The 18471-nt window shown below is 36.8% G+C and overlaps 1 protein-coding gene across 1 annotated transcript in view; it reads left to right on the top strand.

Annotated features, from left to right (window-relative positions):
• The window catches only part of ANKIB1 (ankyrin repeat and IBR domain containing 1), a 56388-nt gene that overhangs the window by 15414 nt on the left and 22503 nt on the right, over nucleotides 1-18471 (top strand). The window contains exons 2-5 of the mRNA XM_010022746.1: nucleotides 3063-3363; nucleotides 5810-5992; nucleotides 13991-14108; nucleotides 17555-17763. Coding sequence (XP_010021048.1) covers nucleotides 3063-3363; nucleotides 5810-5992; nucleotides 13991-14108; nucleotides 17555-17763 — 811 coding nt within the window. The remainder of the gene's footprint in view (nucleotides 1-3062; nucleotides 3364-5809; nucleotides 5993-13990; nucleotides 14109-17554; nucleotides 17764-18471) is intronic.

Here is an 18471-nt window from a genome sequence, read left to right as displayed (position 1 = left end):
TCTTCTGCATTTTAAGAGCTGGCACTTTTGCTACCATACCACAGTCCTCTGTAGTGACTGCTCAAGTGATCTGGCTCCGTCTTTATCACTTGCTGTTCTCTACTCATTCCACAGTGAATTTGAAAGTAACAGATGTCTGCTACCTTTACAGATGTCAGGTAAAACTAGGCCTGCTGACTTGGTCATCAGTGTTATCTAGTTTAAAAACTACTGAAAAAGGATTCATACATGAAGTCTTTCACAATCTTTGGCCGCTGGCTCTTCCCAGTGCTGTGATCTCTACTTTTTTTTTTTTTTCTTCTTCAGGAAGGTGCAAGAGTTTGGGCATGAAACATTAGGAGACATATGGATAGTAAATGCTGTGGCTAGGGGGAGGGAGGAATAATAAAATAAAATTTAAAAAACCTTTATTTAGTTTTTACTTGGGGACTCTGAATTGAAAAATTAACAATTTTACATTTTCTGTTCATACTAGAGTTTACAGTTGCATTGAAGGCTAAGTTAGGGGTGATATTTGCTTCAAGTAAAAACATAACAAACTGAATTGAATTAAATTGTGAAAGGGACTGAGCAGAAGAAAAGATACTGGTGTACCAGAAACTCAGATTTTAGTCAGTCTCCAAAGTTGCGTCTCACAGAGACCAAAATGACTTAGATTTAGCCTTGTGTTTTCTATATCCAGCTTTTTCAGTGGGTACCTGCAAACCCTTGTATCTAAGGCATCTAGCATTCTCTTATCTGAGTGCTTCTATAGAATTCTTCTCATCTCCCAACTCCCAATGAGTTCTCTCCTTCCTGCCTGTCTGCCTGCCTGCTTTCCGGCCTCCCTCCCTCCCAGCCTCTTTCTCTCCTTCTGTCTCTCTCTTGTTTCTCACTTTATTTCCCCTCCTTTCTTTCTGTTTCTAGTTTCATACTATGTAAAGCTAATTACAAGCAAATTCATATTGGATAGTGTTTGATACTGGTTAGTCTTACCATTTCATGTAATTGGCTGTGAAGCATTTTGCCTGTGTTGCTAAATCCCTTTCCTCTGAAAACATTAAAAACCCAAGCAAACAAAATGTGTTGTCACTTTTTTGGCAACATCTTTAATCTGAAGTTTGGCATTTTCATATTTCCTAACAAATGCTTCTATCATGTCAGCTATCATGGAATGAAAGAGAGATTTCTCTAAGGAACATTTTGGCTGCCAAAATAGGGCAGCACAGAGGAGTCTGTTTTGGTTTTATCTTTTCCTCTGAATACTTTATTGTCACTTATTTAAAAAAACAGTATTTTAGTAGTAAGTTTCATTCTGAACTCAAACTGTTCAGAGGTTTTCAGAGGGAAGAAAGGACAGAAATGCAGCTGGCCAAACAGCTGTCATCAGGACATCCTTCCATCGCAGGATCAGATCAGCTCTGCCTAAGTTTTTTTACTGAAATACTTGTCCAGTCTGGTTCCAATAATTTCCAAAAGGGAAATTCCACACCCACCCTATGCAGCCTCTTCCTTTATTAATAAAATAGGTTCAGGATTATTCTTTGTCCTGAACAAAACATCGGAATTCTCTGAGAGAGAGAAAGGCATACCATGTATGGGTATGTATTCAGGGACAAAGGGAGGTGGCATTTAGACCTGCAACTGTAGCATGGGGCAATAACTGAGGTAAATAACATTTTCTTTTGACATTTTGATTACTAAGTTCTTCAACTCTGTGCTGTTCACCAAGACCAATATGGTCTGATTTTATATTTGGGCAGTGCCTGCCTTCAGGTGGTTGAGCTGCCTGTTTTACACTGGAAGTGATTGAAACTGTTTTTACTTAGTCTTGGGGGTGAGGGCAGGGAGGGTGGAAGCTGGTCCCCTGTATTGGCTTAATAAGGATTCCAGAATAACTGTTTCTTTCATGCTTGCAAACTGTTTGGAGTCAGGGAATGGGCTGGAGAGGAGAGGAACAGTGACTTCTGCAGGGTTTATGTGTCAGGGGTCTTATGGGAATACGGCAAGTATTTCTGCAGTGACTTCTTGAAAGTATGTGCCATGCTTCTGATTTAGCCTGGTATTACCTTTCTGGGAACTGTTCTTCCTACTGTTATCTGGCATTCTTTCACCATTGCTGTCTCTCTGACTCCAATCCCACAAAGACACGGTCTTCTCTGCCATTTCCTACTATTCGCTCTCCCGTAAGAAAAAAATTCTTTTAGTATACCTCAAAAGGCTAAAGCAAGTTTGGATTCACATGACTTGTGTGATATGTCTCAGTTCTTCCATTTCAGAACTGGATGGTAACTTCTGTAATTCTTTGTTGGCAAGAAGCAGCAGAGAGCTGTGTTGTCTCAGGAGCTGTCAGGAATCAGCGTTGCGATTCCAGGAATCAGTCTGTTGTTTTCCTTTCATTCCTAAGCTGATGCTTTTTGCTGGCCTAGTTCATTGTCCACTTTGAACTGCCTCTGAAGCATTCAAGGGAAGACGTAAATTCTTGCCAGTCTCTGTCATCTGCATAGGTGAAAGTTTGCATTACTTTGTATTTCTATATATCCTAGAGTGAGAAAGCAAACAAAGTCTTTCCATAATGCATGCAGTGCTAGCAGGAAAAGTATTTTGTATATTTTCCAGAAGTAATAAGTTCTGCACTGACATCTGACTGAGGGTACGGGAAAGGAGAATGAATTTTTAGAAACTGGTCTGGCATTATCTATTTTCTAAACTACCAAATGCACTGCTATTGAGAACATAGAGTAGAAAAAAAGAAAGTATCTATTTCATCAATCTTGTGGCTTAATAACATTTATTGCAATACAACACAGAACTGTAGAATAAACTTTGCCAACTGAAATTTATGCCACAGACTGATAATTATATATGGTCCTTAAAGATATTTCAGTAATTCATCTAGATCTTGGCTCTTGATTCCTAAGAGAAATGGAGGAGACCTGTCCAGTAGTAATTAGCTAGTAAGAATGTTTATCACTAATATCAAAATCTTGGCAAGAACAGAGCTGTCATAGACCCTTCCCACTTAAAGGAAATGAATGGGACTGTGTGCTAATTATTTCTTTCGTATTTTCCCCCCCTTGCAGAACTTTCCTTTTTGTTAGAGATGGTAACCCAAATAAACGGAATGTGCACAATGAGACATCTATGCACTTACTGTGTATGGGACCTCAGATCATGATCTCGGAAGGAGCTCTTCATCCTCGCCTGACACGACCCTCAGAAGATGACTGCAGAAGAGCAGACTGTCTGCAAATGATCCTGAAGTGGAAGGGGGCAAAGCTGGATGAAGGACAATATGAACGAGCAGCCATTGATGCTGTTGATAACAAAAAAAATACACCGTTGCACTATGCTGCTGCCTCAGGGATGAAAACCTGTGTTGAGGTAAAAGTTCATATATAATCACAAGTCTTACACTGCTATTAGTAAATGACACACAGTGATTTACAAAGCTGTTTCAGGGAAAAAATCTGATATAGTGTGTTGAATTAACTTTTGAATTCTGTTTTTCATTAATTGGAAAACTTACAAAGATAAACAGCCCAAAACGTACATTGTAGAGAACAGGGGGAAAAAAATGGATTACATGTACATTAACTTCATGACAGAAATTCCTCAGCATGAAGACTCATGTAGGCCTATAAAATTTGGAAGTAATTACAAGACTCTAACACTGGAGAAAAAGTTTTAAAGGTAAGCATAGGCATATCTATATATGTAAAGAGAAGTGAAATAACCACCTGAGAGAACAGTAGAGCTCTTTTTATTCTGCTCTGTAGCTGAGACTGGAAAATGCTGTTCGTGCATCAAAAACAGGTTTGATGTCTTTAACTTGCAGTGCTCAGCTTTCTTAGAAGATACCATGCATCTGTGCTAACATACTTAAATATAATTACTTTTTTCACAAATTAAAAATTAATGTTTGTGAAACTAGTGGCTAGTAATGAGTAATTGGGAATCGTAATGACTTTGAAGGTCTCCCATCAAATTTATTTTTAAACTCTACCAAGTAATGAGGACTAGTATTTAGTTGTGCTGGTAATTTAAAGAACACAAGAACAGACCTCTAACATTTTCAGAAACAGCTAGCATTTTCATAAGTCTGGCTATTATAACATCAAGATTTGTATTCTAAATGGTAGTGATTAATTCAGAGTTCAGCATTTACATGTATAGTCAAGGTTACTTTTCCTGTGTGTGTAACTTCATGTTAATTGAGACTACATTTCACTCATTAACTTAGTATCGTCAACAAAGGTTTTACCTCATTATCCACCATTAGTCTAGATAACTTCTGTATATGTTAACCAGTCAGGTCCCAACACTTCACTAGTGACCTCTCTCTGCAGTAAAAGCTGACTCTTCCCTGGACTCTCCTGACTGACGCTTTCCCTGTACTCTCCTGATTTTTTCTGGAACTATTTTAGCAAGGGTGTTGCTTTTACCACCTTCTAATCTTGACCATAACAGATTTAAGCAGTAAGTACTGTGTTGAGGTCTGGGGTCCCCAACATAAGACAGATGTGGACCTCTTGTAGCAAGTCCAGGCCACAAAGGTGATCAGAGGCTGGAGCACCTCTCAATCAAGACAGGCTGAGGGAGTTGGGGTTGTTCAGAAGAGGAGAAAGCTGTGGAGAGACCTTAGAGCAGCCTTTCAATAACTATAGGGGGCTGACAAGAAATCTGGAGAGGGACTTTTTGCAAGAGCATGTAGTAACAGAACAAAGGGGAATGGTTTTAAACTGAAAGAGGGGAGGCTTAGATTAGATATTAGGAAGAAATTCTTTACTGTGAGACATTGGAACAGGTTGCCAAAGAAGATGGGGATGCTCCATCCCTGGAAGTGTTCAAGGCCAGGTTGGATGGGGCTTGGAGCAACTTGGGGTAGTGGAAGGTGTCCCTGCCCATGACAGAGGGGGTTGGAATTAGTTGATCTTTAAGGTCCATTCCAACCCAAACCATACTATGATGCTGTCTTACAATAAATAATTCAGAAATTTCATATATGAGTTCCATTAGGACTCATGATCAACTACCATGGTGCTGTGTATTTATATTAGTATTTGGTTTATTGGATTTTATAGAACCTCTTGTGGTTTATTGGATTTTATAGAACCTCTCGTGCTGAGGCTTCAATTTGAAACAGGCTTTCTTTTGTGTCCTTCATAGAGCCCGTGTAGTGCATCCACAAAGAATCTGGATTCCAGGAATTCATTTCACTTCTCTGGTTTATGTTATTTGAGATAGCTTTTGCCTTTTGTCCAGCAACTGACTTTACAAACACATTGACAGATTTACTGTACGATGTTTTAAAATTATTTATTCTGAGTTGTTGCGTACTTGGCACACTGATCAAAAAACATTCAGAGCCTTCTTTATTGAGGCCATGTTAAGAAAAGTGGTCAAGTTATACCCATACATAAAGAATATTTAAAGGTGTTTCTAGCTTCGTCTTGCCAGGTGCTTGAGGACCTCAGGCCCCTCATTTTCTATGGAGCACTGACCATAGCAGTAGAGCAGAATTTTAGTCTTTAAAACCTAACAGAGACAATTGTACAGGGTTGCTGTGTAACGTATTTCTGAGATTTTTGTGGTTCCATGGAATCGTTGTGGCTATAGGTATAATTTTGTATGAAATCAAGTAGTAATTTATGTAATAACAATAGAGAATCTTTGTTTCCCAAAGACCATTGCTATTGTATTTGTCTCATCTTTCTGTTTTCCTTGCTCATATGTTTTTTTGTTCTCTTCTTAACTGACATGTCTTTTCTTCAGGGTATTATTGGAGTTAGTAATTAATAACTGTTTACTTTGACGTTTTACTTTTCAGCTTCTAGTGAAACATGGTGGAGATTTGTTTGCAGAAAATGAAAACAAAGATACCCCATGTGACTGTGCAGAGAAACAACACCACAAAGAGCTGGCTCTTAACCTGGAATCTCGAATGGTATTTTCACGTGATCCTGAAGCTGAAAGCATTGAAGCTGAATATGCTGCTTTAGACAAAAAAGAGGTCAGAGGATACTTTAAATTCAGGGTATTTTACACATTTTTATTTGTATCAGTTACATTGTGACAAAATTCTGCAAAGTATTTCAGTAGGTGCTGTACTTAGTACTGTGTATTTGTAAACCAGTTGATTTTAACACAGCTCTTACAGCTTTCAAGTTAACCTCGTGGAACATAAATACATTGACAAAACTGAAGACAAGTTTTATTCATATACTTTATTATGTGGACTGTCTTGAAAGCATTACAGACTGTGAGGCTAGAGAAAATACAGTGGGGGCAGTAAGCTGGGAATCAGTTTCACTAAAAGAAACATTTTATACATATTTTTATTTCTTAAGATGCCTTTCTGATTAAAAATGAGAGCAGGAGAAATTCTGAAAAGGAGAAAATCTGCAGGACAGAAGAGGGGAAATGTTCTGGTGGATATTCCCAGACTGAGACAGGGTTGAATGTCACCAAAAAAACAGCTGAGTAATGGAGGATTTCAAAACAGTGCATTTATTTTCTTGTTTTATAACATAACGCCTGAAGCTACTGCTTACCAGAACTTGAGTAAAAAACAGGTAATAACAGTGTTATATAATGGTGTTATTCTGAAGTCAGTTTTTGAAAGAGAGACAATTCACTGACACAAATTTGCTTGAATTCTGATACGCCTTACGGAAGACTGTGATTTGGTAAGGATAATTTGACTAAAAAGATTCTGAGCAAAAGTTCCCTTCCCCATCCGTTATCAGATTTTACTGAACTAATTTTCTAAATAAGAATACATAGATAAATTCTATGATTCAGTGAATATTACTAAGTAAATCTGTGTAAATTAAAGGACAATAGATTTCTGTATGGCTACTCCTTTGAAAAGTAGCATGGCCTTGACTTTTACTAGCTTGGTCCACTTACGACCTAATGAGGCTTAAAAGAGTTCATTCAGATGAGTAGGCTTAGGTCACATTTACTGTTTCCCTGAAAAATGCCACACGTGGTCACCTTTATTTGGCAGTAAGAAAGTCTTTGTACTGTTCAGTTAATTTTCTGATTAATTTTCTTGAATAAATTAAAATATATACAAGCTTAATTAAATTGTTTATTCCTAGATGAGAGGTTTTGAGATGAGGTTTAATATACTTGAATTGTACATTGAAACAGCAAATGTAATTAACTAATTTTAGTTTCTCTGAATATTCCTATATTGAGACACCCAAATTGTTGCAAGAGTATAGTTTGAAATTATATTTTTCTCTGTTGGCAAAACCACTTGTAAGGTCTGCTTCAGTTTCCTGCCACAGTTGGAGTTCACCACTCCCTTGTGGTTGTACAAGTAGAACTCTTTGGATGGTTATGTTGTTGACTTAAAACAAGAAAAAGTTTTGAAGATGGTAATATATAGTTATTTTATTTAACCTGGATAATTTTTTTAATTATATTTATATCATGGGTTTGCTGGCATATACGCCAGCACAGCTCAGAGAATAGTGAACTTACAAATATGGGTGGGGCAAATCAAGAACCACTTGAACAGGCTTTTCTGCTAGAGAAAATAATGTCCCTTGACTGTTTAACATAGATACTCAGAGCAAAATCAACTTAAAGACTTGATAGTTACAAGGGACTCGAGTAAGAGGTGATTATGTTAATTCGGGGTCACTTCACTGAGAACGTTCCAAGATACAGCTCTGTTCCTCATTTGACTTGTTTTTAGCAAAGTTGTGGAGAGCGAGAACTGGAATGCAGACAAGCCTGCAGACCTAGATCCATCTAAGGTACCAGGACAGCTTTCCCAAATACCCTGAAGATTCACAAGCCAAAAAAATCTCAGCCTGGAATTTGGTTCACTGATTGGTGGTCTTGGGGCTTCACATGAACCAGTTCTGCTTTCATGTGCTCCCTTCATTTTTTTTCTTCCCCTCTTTCTTTGTGACTTGTCAGTGGGATAAGGTCTCTAACTTCCCATGTAACTGTAACAGCACAAGTGCTGGCACAAGAGATTCCAAGAACATGTAACCAGGGGAAGGTAATTTTTCAGTCGTAGCTCTCAGAGCGGCCAAAAACAGTTGAAAAAGAACAGCCTTCAAAAGACTAGCACTGAACTGCAGTGGAGATGACTACATGTCCTCATCCTCCAGGTCTGTGGACAAATGTCTGTGATGGGCAGTGAAAGCTGCGCTTAGCACTGGCTGTGGTGGTACTTCCAGCTGTTAGTGGGGCATGAGATGTGATCCACAAGCCTTCCAAAGAACACATATTCTTCACCAAAATATGCCCCTCAAAGATAGTCCTCTCAGTTTTTTGTCAATTTTGTTTTTGAAAAATACTGGACACTGAGGGAAGTGAGTGTGCAAAATGCTTAGCATAGTATTTAGATTGTAATTGTTTGGTAATGCCCTTTAACATCCTTCCAAAACATTAAAAAAAAAAAATCATAAAGAATTAAAAAAACTTTGGAACACCAGGAAATGCATTTTCAAAGTCATTTCATCTCTTATATGAAAATTAGAGGAAAAGATAAAACATTTGAAAAACATGAGTAGGATTTCTTCCCAGGCAAAAGAGCCAAATGGGCTTAACTCCAGTGTTTAGATATGCACAGCAGTATCTGGAATGATCGTACCCAATACCTCCCTTTCCAGACCTGCCATGTTTATAGCAGAAAATAATCCTCCTTTTCCTACAGAGCAAAATATTTTTGTAGTGCTCTGTGCAATGTCATTGAATTAAGTGTCTGTAGAGTAAAAACAAAGATTTGTTTCTGATGCTGAGAACCAATTCAATTTGTTCTTCACGTTGAAACATTACCAAGGAATTATGCCAGTGCTCATGTTTAGAATTGAAACACTTGTGAATAGTGAAAAAAATAACTTGCACATACCTTTCTTTGATTACAGAGGCTCTCAAGCTGTCAAGAAATTCAGGTTGCTGAGTAGACTCATATTTCAAGTTTCAGAGCCCAACAGCAAAGAGATGACCATCTTCCAGCACTTCAGTTTACTCATTCCAGAGGGTTTCTGAATAAAATCTATTTCTGCTATACAGTTACCCAACCTTTTAAAATCTTATTTTACTACAGTGCTTACTGAAGCATATTTTTAAAGCAGCATTTCTATTTTATTTTGGGTTTAGTACACCTCAAACTTTTTTACTGATCAAATTAGAGACTGCAGTTAAGTGGGTAGCAAACAGACCCTAATAATTTCAAAACACAAACAAAATTATTGAGTGCGTTTCCACAAAATGCAATTTGAAAGGAAAGCAATGTACCGACATACACAAATCTGTATTTCCCTGTATAAAATGGAAATGCTAAGTAAGTTAAGAATGGAGCGTAAAGTGTAACTCGCTTAACACAAAGTTAGTTGTAGCAAAAGAATCCATTTATGATATGTTGGCAGTATTAGAGTATTAGAAAACAACCCAGGAGAATATCTAGGATCACTTTATTTGTCTTGATTCTTTTCTCTTACTTCGTTGATGATCAATCTCGAAAAGAAAATTGTTATATGAAATCTATGTTTATATTTATCTTTCTAATTTAACTGAAATTAAACTGAATAATAAGACCGTCACTACTTTTTAAACTGCTTTTATAGATTTTTGTTGGTTTATTTGCACAGTCTTTTTATTTGCTGTTTATTCTACTATGGCAGCATATATGTCTTGTTGATGTATCCCTGGAAGATGACAGGCACCTTCACTTCAAACACATCATGCCATGTTTTAAGCTTACTTAAGAAACACCTGGGAATGAGCAGTACTTCAGTGCAGATCATCCAGGAGAGATTTGGCTCTCAGTCACACTCAGTGAAATACATTGTGCAATAGCAAAGTGTATAATGTCTTCATTCATTTTACATATGTGCCACTGAATACTGTAGAAACACACTGCTAGCGAATGTATAACAGATTTATTGAATGTATAGTAGTTTGAATGGTTTTCTTCAATTCCAGAATTGGTATTGTATAAATATATATATAATGCAAATGTCATAAGTACAAAGAATTATCTAAAATGCTGTCCTGGGTTCAGCTACAGCAGTCATTTTTTCTCCTTCTTAGTAGCTGGTGCAGTGCTGTGTTTTTGACTTTCAGTCTGGGAACAATGCTGATAACACCGATGTTTTTAGTTGTTGCTAAGTAATGTTTACTCTGACCAAGGACTTTCTCAGTCTCATGCTCTGCCAGGGAGGAGGGGAAGCCAGGAGGAAGCAGAGACAGGACACCTGACCCAAACTAGCCAAAGGGGTGTTCCATACCACAGCACATCATGACCAGTATATAAACTGGGGGGAGTTACCCGGAAGGCCCAGATCGCTGCTCGGGTCGGGCTGGGTATCGGTCGGCGGGTGGTGAGCGGTTGTGTCCTCTCCCCTTGTTATTGCTCTTCTCATTATTATTGGTAGCAGTAGTGGTTTGTATTATACCTTAGTTACTGGAGTGCTGTTATCTCAACCCGTGGGAGTTATATTCCTCCGATTCTCCTCCATAGCCCGCCCGGAGCAGGGGGAGGAAGGATGGGGGGGGAGTGAGCGAGCGGCTGTGTGGTTCCAAGTTGCTGGCTGGGCTTGGACCACGACAAATGCTTAGAATGTACTTTGTCTCTACAGATAGAGAATGGTTTGTTAAGTGAAAGGAGAGAAGGGGACTACAGGTGGTGAAGACATATATGTACATATAATGCAGCCACGCTTGCATGAGTTAAATGGAGTATAGATAATTTTTTTAATGTATGACTCCATTAACAATAGAACTCCATCCACCCATAAAGGAGGATATTTACATGAAGTATATGTGACACCATTTAATGATATACTTATCACTGCAGCAAAGAGTTACTTTGCCCTTTCCTATTTTAATGGTACTTTAAAAGTGAATAAAATAATAATAGTTTGAAATTAACTGTTAATCAGCTTACATACTAAAAGTAATTCCATGAGAAAAACAGATACATAATTTATGATATCTATGTATTAGTGGTAAAAGCCTAAGAAGAAAACAGTTAAAATGAAGGGCTCTTGAGAATACCAAAGTGTTGAAGTCTGTAATGAGAAGCTCAGCAGTGCATTAAAGTAGTAATTCAAATAGTATATTCCAAAATGGTTATACAGTTAAATGATGTTAATATTGGAACAGTGCCTTTTTCAGAACAAATATCAATAAAGAGCTCCTCCATAAAATAATATTAAAAGGAGGTCTGAGCATCATAAGCTGTAATCAAAATCCTTTACGGTGTATTGTCATCAATGTTTGAAGCAGTTAAAAACAAACCTATGGTATTACATAAATGATATACATCCTTATAACTAAAGACTGTGTCTTCATAAGTCTCTACAAGACTTGTACGCATTAACATTTTTAAGAGTTCTCATTGTATAAAGCCTTCATTTTGGATGTGAGTCTTAATCTTCAGATTAAGGTGCTGGATAGTGCCAGCCTGAAATTTCCTTTCTTTCAGCTTCTCCTGTGGGTTTATGTATCATTTTATGAAACAAATTCATTTCAATTATGAAACAAACACATTCTTGAGAAATAGTTTCCTCATTACTTAAAGAGATAAAATTAGGATTCTCTAAAACCGCAGTATCCAAAAATCCCTGCTGGGTTGTGTGGAATGCTCCAGCTGAGATAATATGAGCGTCTGCTACTCATAGGAGATCCTTGCCAGTGTTTGACCTAGAACCAATCAGTTAAATATAATTTAGAGCATATCTGCATTTCAGAATAAAATGCTAGGGCCTAAAATATGCATATATTTTGCAGGTTTGACAGAAAAGACATTTCTTTTTATGATATATGTAGTCTTCCAAGAGTTGAGTACTGTTGTGCTGACAAAGCTACTTGTTTTACAATTGCAATTCAAAATGTAGTTCAGATGCAGTCAAGAGGATTTACTCTTTGCTTCTACTTTTGCAGTATATTCACACAATTATAATCATGCAGGCACCCAGCTGTTTGTGTCCCTGTGTCTCTGACATGTTTTTAGAAATTATTTCTTTTGTAAGAAATTAAGTAGGTCAGCCAAATTCCAGCACGCTATGAATCAAGTGGCCCAGATTTATTTCAGTGCAAGCCATTAACATTCAGATTGTCCTTTACTGAGTCATGCATGATCGACAGTGGAAGGACATACAGAAACTCCCTTGGACAATCAAGATGAAGGTCAGGACACTCACAGTCCATTTCTCTTCTGGTTTTTGTGCTTTCTCAAAAAGGACAAAGACCCAGTGCAGAGCCATGGTACCATTACTCCTGCCAATCACAAAGTTTGTAATATTGGGAAGTTCCTGGATTTTTACTGACTAGCTAATGGAAGAGGTCCTTGTGGGAGTTAGTTACATTTTTAAATGCGTTTAATAGAGTCTATTATGATACCTACAATGTAGGAAACATGTTACCTTTTTAGAGTAGGTGTCTCAAAAATCCAGAATCATATAGAAGCCCAGGGTATCCATCTCATCTGCTTTCTGCTTGTTCTTCTCAAAGGGCACAGTGCACAGTGGACTTTTACATAGATTGTAAACTTCCAAGGACATAACCAGTCTCTTGCTTCATGTCTATGTACATATGCATGCATATCTGTGCATATTATCTAGCACTGGAGAGTCCTGGACTATGTTCTACATAAAAGCAAAATACAGATAGTAAATAATAATGATGTGTGGCCTTATATGTGGTTATCTATTATTGCTGTTGCTCTGTGTACTTTCATTTCCAAATTGGTGAAGCCAGTTGACATTTGGTGGCCAGGTTCCTAATTAGTCCTGAGCACATACCAGTCTTATCTCAGATGCTTTAAATCTTTTGTTAGCTATCCTTTATATAAATAAAACTAAGGCACGTAAGAATAATTTTTTCACATACTCTTCCTGTGTCCATTACAGATGGACAGTATACATCCTCCCATTGTTTTTCTCTTTCTACCTTTTGGGTATTTTACCTGTGTAACATTCAACAAATATGTTATTTGCTGTCTTGTTCTCCCTTTCTTAGTTTTAAAAAGGAGTCTGCAAAATATGTGTATGCATTTCTAGTATCTTGGTTGGAGCTAATTCAGAATCCTAAAATTACTGCCTTTTTGTCTTTCTAATTTGACCTTTTTCTAATACTGTAATAAAGGGACAGAGCTCCAGACCAGAAAGGTAGCTGGATGATCTGTTCTGACTGCATAGGGCTATCAGAGTTGGCCATTCCTTCTCAAAAAGAGTTTTGACATCTTCATGTACGGTGAACCCCCAGCTTGGAGATACTCAAATCTTACTGGACACAATCCTGGGCAGCTGGCTTTAGAGGACCCTGCTTGAGCAGAAGGGTTGGACCAAATGACTTCCGCAGGTCCCTTCCAACTTCGACCATTCACTGTTTGTGTGATCTCTTAACTGCATGTCTCATCTATCCTATTCATACCTTATTCTCCACTTCTGTGAGCGTGAATATTGCCTCAAAAGGCCCGTACCTGATTCTGTTCACAAACTTATCCCTTCTATCTATCTAATGTCTCAATTTATCCTCCTCTAGATCAATTCAAAGTTACTCAGTCTCAATATATAAAGTTAATGTCAGATAATCTATATGCTGTGTATGTTAACCTGTCCTTTCTCTCACTCTCTTCTGAAATCCTTAACTCAAATCTAGTCATGCATTTTCATACCATTTCCTTCAAAACTCAGCTGGATTCTTTGAAAATGTAGCACTTTTTGAGAGAGAGTCAGTGTTAGGGTAGTTTATCATTTGAACATGGCCTCCAACTATAACGGAGAACTCTAGAGATACTGTCTTTTAGATTTTCAATGTACAAAGATCATAGAATAAATACAGCAAAATTACCGTGTTTCAGTATAGCTTTGCATGCTCATTGGTCTGCCCAATTAATACATTTTGTCACATACTACCTCACAGCTGGGATGATGATGAGGAAAAGTGCTTTGAATGTTTTCATTTTAATTATGGCATTAGAGACTAACTGGAAGATACTGCTAGACATGAATTGTCTTTTTTCTTCTTCTCAAAGCCATATGAGGGACTAAGACTTCAGGACCTGCGAAGGCTTAAGGATATGCTGATCGTGGAATCTGCTGACATGCTCCAAGCCCCGCTCTTTACTGCAGAAGCTCTACTTCGGGCACATGGTAATCCAAAACCTTAAAAACTAAAGAATTTGTTTTCTGCAAAATCAAAATTGCAGTTGTATGTTTACTTTTTATTTCCAAGTAAGAGACAAGTAATGGTTAATCAAATACCAGGAAACAGCTCGCACAGTACTTCAGAAAGAAGTACAGCTGCAGTCTGTCAAAAAAACATTGAGGCAGACAGGGGAGCTGATTGGAAAGTGATTCAAACTAGGAATTACAGTGGAAGACATCTTAACTTAAGCAGTGTGGCAAAACAGAACTTTCCTATTTCACACCATATTTCAGAAAGAAGTACAGCTGCGGTATGTCAGAAAGCACTGAGGCAGACAGGGAAGCTGAGAGGAAAGTGATTCAAACTAGGAATCATAGTGGAAGGCATTTAACTTAAGCAGTGTGGAGAAACAGAGCTTTCATATTTTGGAGAGAGACACAGAAGTAGAACTATGGTTTTATATGTCAAAAAAAGGTCAAATTCATTGTATGTATTTTTGTGAGACGATTGGTTTTCTGCCTCTATATATTTGTGTATAAAGCCGGATCAAAATTTTATTTATTTATTTATTTATTTATTGTTGCAATAAAAGCAGTCTGACCACTGTAATGAATGGTTGGAAAATTTCTCGGGGTTTTATGTCCTTTGAAGTTATTCTCTTTAATACAGGGTATACTTTTCCATGTGTGTGTCTGTGGCTAGTTTAATTTCACTGAAATCACTGCTCTCTTGTCATGTAATTTAAACTGGGGTTGTCAGAATGGGCACATACTGAATTCAGTGTGTTCACTCCAAACAAAAGTATCTCTGAAACTCAGTGGAAGCTTTTTAGGCTTTGATTCAGTGATTCAAAACTTATGCTTACTGAAGCATCTACATTGTTACTGTATGCCAAAGGAACTACTCAGGCAGCTAATGGTTTGCATGCTCATCACTGTATTGCTGGGTTAAGCTTTCATACACTATTATTTTTGTGTGTTCCTTGTTAAAATAAAAAGGAGAGGGAAAAGTGAAATGGGAAAACATTATTTTAAACCCACAACATTTGGCAGACTTTCACAAGGAGGTATGGTACCTGAAGCTCGTATCTTTTTACATTATTTTTTGTAGTTGGTATTTGCGTTTCTTTTAACACTGAATTAAGTCAACCTGAACTTGTGCCAGTCTGGTGATATTTAAGGCACAGTCTTTGCATGTATGTTTTTTAATACCGATTATTTATTTTTTCTAATGTATTTATAATATGTGCAATGTTTGAATGCTATTTTTGATTCTCAAAACACTCTCATTAAGGCTAAGTATTACTAAGTATTTGACTAAGTGGGTAGGCAGATTGTCTAACCTGTGCAGATACTTTGAAGAGGAAAACGATGGCACTGCTGTTCAAACTTGCAGCACAGTCCATGGTAAGTCCAAAAGCAGCGAGTTTGGTGGAAACTGTGGAGAAATATCTGCCAGCATCTAGCAAGCAGGGACTGAAAGTTGAGAAGAAACCAGTCTGTGTTGGAAAAGTCATTCTACTGATGTTGCCTAGTGATGTAGCGGTAACTTAATGCAATTGGCCAGTATGGAGAAAGAAGCGCAGACAATTTGCAAGTCATGAGAAAGTCAACTGTTTTGCCTGTAGCTGTAGCCATACACTGGAAATTACTCAAACAGAATTTATTTTATTTGAAATGAAGACATAGAATTGGTTCAGTCTAGTAAAGGGAATAACTGAGCTATTTACAAAGGCTTAGGCAGTTGGCAAACATCAAATGCCAAATTGTAATTTTTTTGCATTCAATCTTGAAATTCATAAAAGGATAATGTGAAATCTTATCTTAATTCTTAATGTATGAAAAACATGTTTTAAATTCTTGGAAAGGTCATTCTTCTTTACCACTTTTAGTAGTTAACAAACATGTAATATTTAATCCAACAAACTTTGCTTTCTGTCATGGTACAACTATATCAATTTACTGAGACTGGCTGTAAGACTTTAGTGTATTTTTCTTTTTTCTTTCTTTTTTTATTTTTTTAATTAGGAGACAGAAGTATGAAGAGTTAGAGCCAAGATTAAAAAATGCTATTGTGGCAGTCAAATGCTAATAAAAATTACAATTTTCGAAGTGTAAATATGTTTAGGGTCTACATCTTTACACAAATTAAATTAAACTAACCCATGATATGTTTTAGCTTAAGTAAGCACCTGATCACTAAATCATCTCCAGCTCAAAGGCGTTTTTTCATATTAGGAGGGAGTAGATGTTAGAATGATAGCAATCATTATTTGACAGAGGCAATATATTTGCTAAGTTCAGTGATTAGAATATGTATATTTGATTTTTTTTCCCTAGTATTAATACAGCACTGGAATACAATATATCGTTTTCTTATAAAATCTAAAATTCAACAAAAATAAGACAGATCATTTGGTTAGTAACATTGAGTTTCCTGTAGGAGTACCTAACATTAAAAAAAAAAAAAAAAAGGAAAAAATTGGGAAATTTCTCTTTCCTTCTGAAATGCTAGTTCACCTGACTTCTAGTTCCCCATAATGTTGATGGTCTTAAATTCAAATACATATAGGAATTGGATAGATTTACATTTAAATGAGAACTTTTAAATATTTTTAATAGAAAAAAAATCACTATTCTTAAGATAGCTTTAGTATTACTATTAAGAATCAGAGACAGAAAACATTTCAAACAATAATTAAGAAAAATTTGATTTGGCTTTAAAATCTTCATACATAGTAGAATTTGTTTCAGTGGTTCTTTTTTGTGTGTAAGTAGGCACTGTTAATTATGATAAAAGAAAATAATTCAGTAACATTTATAGAATTAAAATGTAGTAAGAATGTAAGAATATATGAAATCTTTTTTGCAATCGGGTGGAGGGTTCCCCCCCCTCCCCCGAAATACATCACTCGTGCTGTAAACACTTGTAACTCATTAGGTCGCAAATCTTTCTGTAATCCAGTTGTATCTTGGTCTTCCTTTGTTTGTAGCACTTCGCTTCATCTTCTTAAAAGAACACAATAGATAAAAGTGAATCCATTTTGAACAATTACTTTTTTCATAGAAAGAGAAAATACTGAAAATTCTGTGGTGCAAGGGCTGTTATACTTTGATCTGTCTTTGCAAGTCACTGCAATTCTAGTTTCTCGTTGAGTCTCCTAGCTACTACAATTGCTGTAAATAAATAATAAAAATAATTTTACTTAAGACTGATATTACAGGGAAAGGAAATGCTTGCAGTGTATTTAGTTACATAAATACATGTGTTATCTTGGAATGTGTTCTGTAAAATTTAATGCCTAAAGTTCCATTCACTTACACTTTATCATATTTATTTTTTTCTAAATTTTTTAGCTTAATGTTTATATATGTTTTGGAGGGTGCAGTTACAAAATATATTTCAAATATTGCCAGCTGCATGATGTCCTGTATCTGTATCTTTATTGAAGACTGGGACAGGGAGAAGTTACTTGAAGCATGGATGTCTAATCCAGAGAACTGCTGCCAGCGTTCAGGGGTTCAGATGCCAACTCCCCCTCCAAGTGGATACAACGCCTGGGATACGCTCCCTTCTCCACGAACTCCACGCACTACTCGCTCTTCTGTAACTTCCCCTGATGAAATCACCCCCTCACCAGGAGACATTGAGACAACTGTGGTAAGATTATAAATAGGTCTGAAACTAGTAAGGCAGAAGAGCTTATTTCTAATCATAGCAAACCTATGTGGACAGGAGAGCTGTGTTGTCATCTATTCTGAAAATACATTTGTAAAGATGTAAGGTGTGCTGCTCTTTCCAAAAGTGGTGAAAAAAGAAGTTGACACTTTACACATTCTATATAATAACACAATTGAGCATCTGGCTACTAAAAAGCACTCTGTTTTAACAGTGGCTATCACTCACAAAGTAGAATTTTAGCCAGCCACAGTCACATCAAGAGCAATTGGCTCTTTGAGCTTCTCTTCTCATCTCATACTTCCCAAGATGTTCATTCTCGTTGTATCCATTTCCCTGAATGTACTCAGTGCTGTGAACCCTGCCTTTTGAAATTTTTTTCTTTAGAAAACAAAATTCTCTTTGTCTGCATTTTGAAATGTCAGCCCACTAGTGTACTGTAAGCTTATAATTACTTTTACTATGTGTGGGCTGCTTCAAGCAGTTTACAAGGCTATTGCAAATTTGAAATATGAAAGCGCCTTTCATTAAAATCAGTGTGGTTCTTTTGGAAGACACAGTTCTCTTTTTAATAATCTGCAGCTGCAGCATTATAAAACTTTTGCTCCATGACCTAAGCATTTTTCTAGAATATTATACACAGTCTTACAAATGGATCATCCCTAGATCTCACATTAAAATTAAGATTTT

Source organism: Nestor notabilis, unplaced genomic scaffold (genome assembly GCF_000696875.1).
Source record: "Nestor notabilis isolate BGI_N333 unplaced genomic scaffold, ASM69687v1 scaffold311, whole genome shotgun sequence".
In the NCBI taxonomy this organism is placed as follows: Eukaryota; Metazoa; Chordata; class Aves; order Psittaciformes; family Psittacidae; genus Nestor; species Nestor notabilis.
Note: the sequence above shows the minus strand (reverse complement) of the source record. Positions and strands in the feature narration are given on the sequence as shown.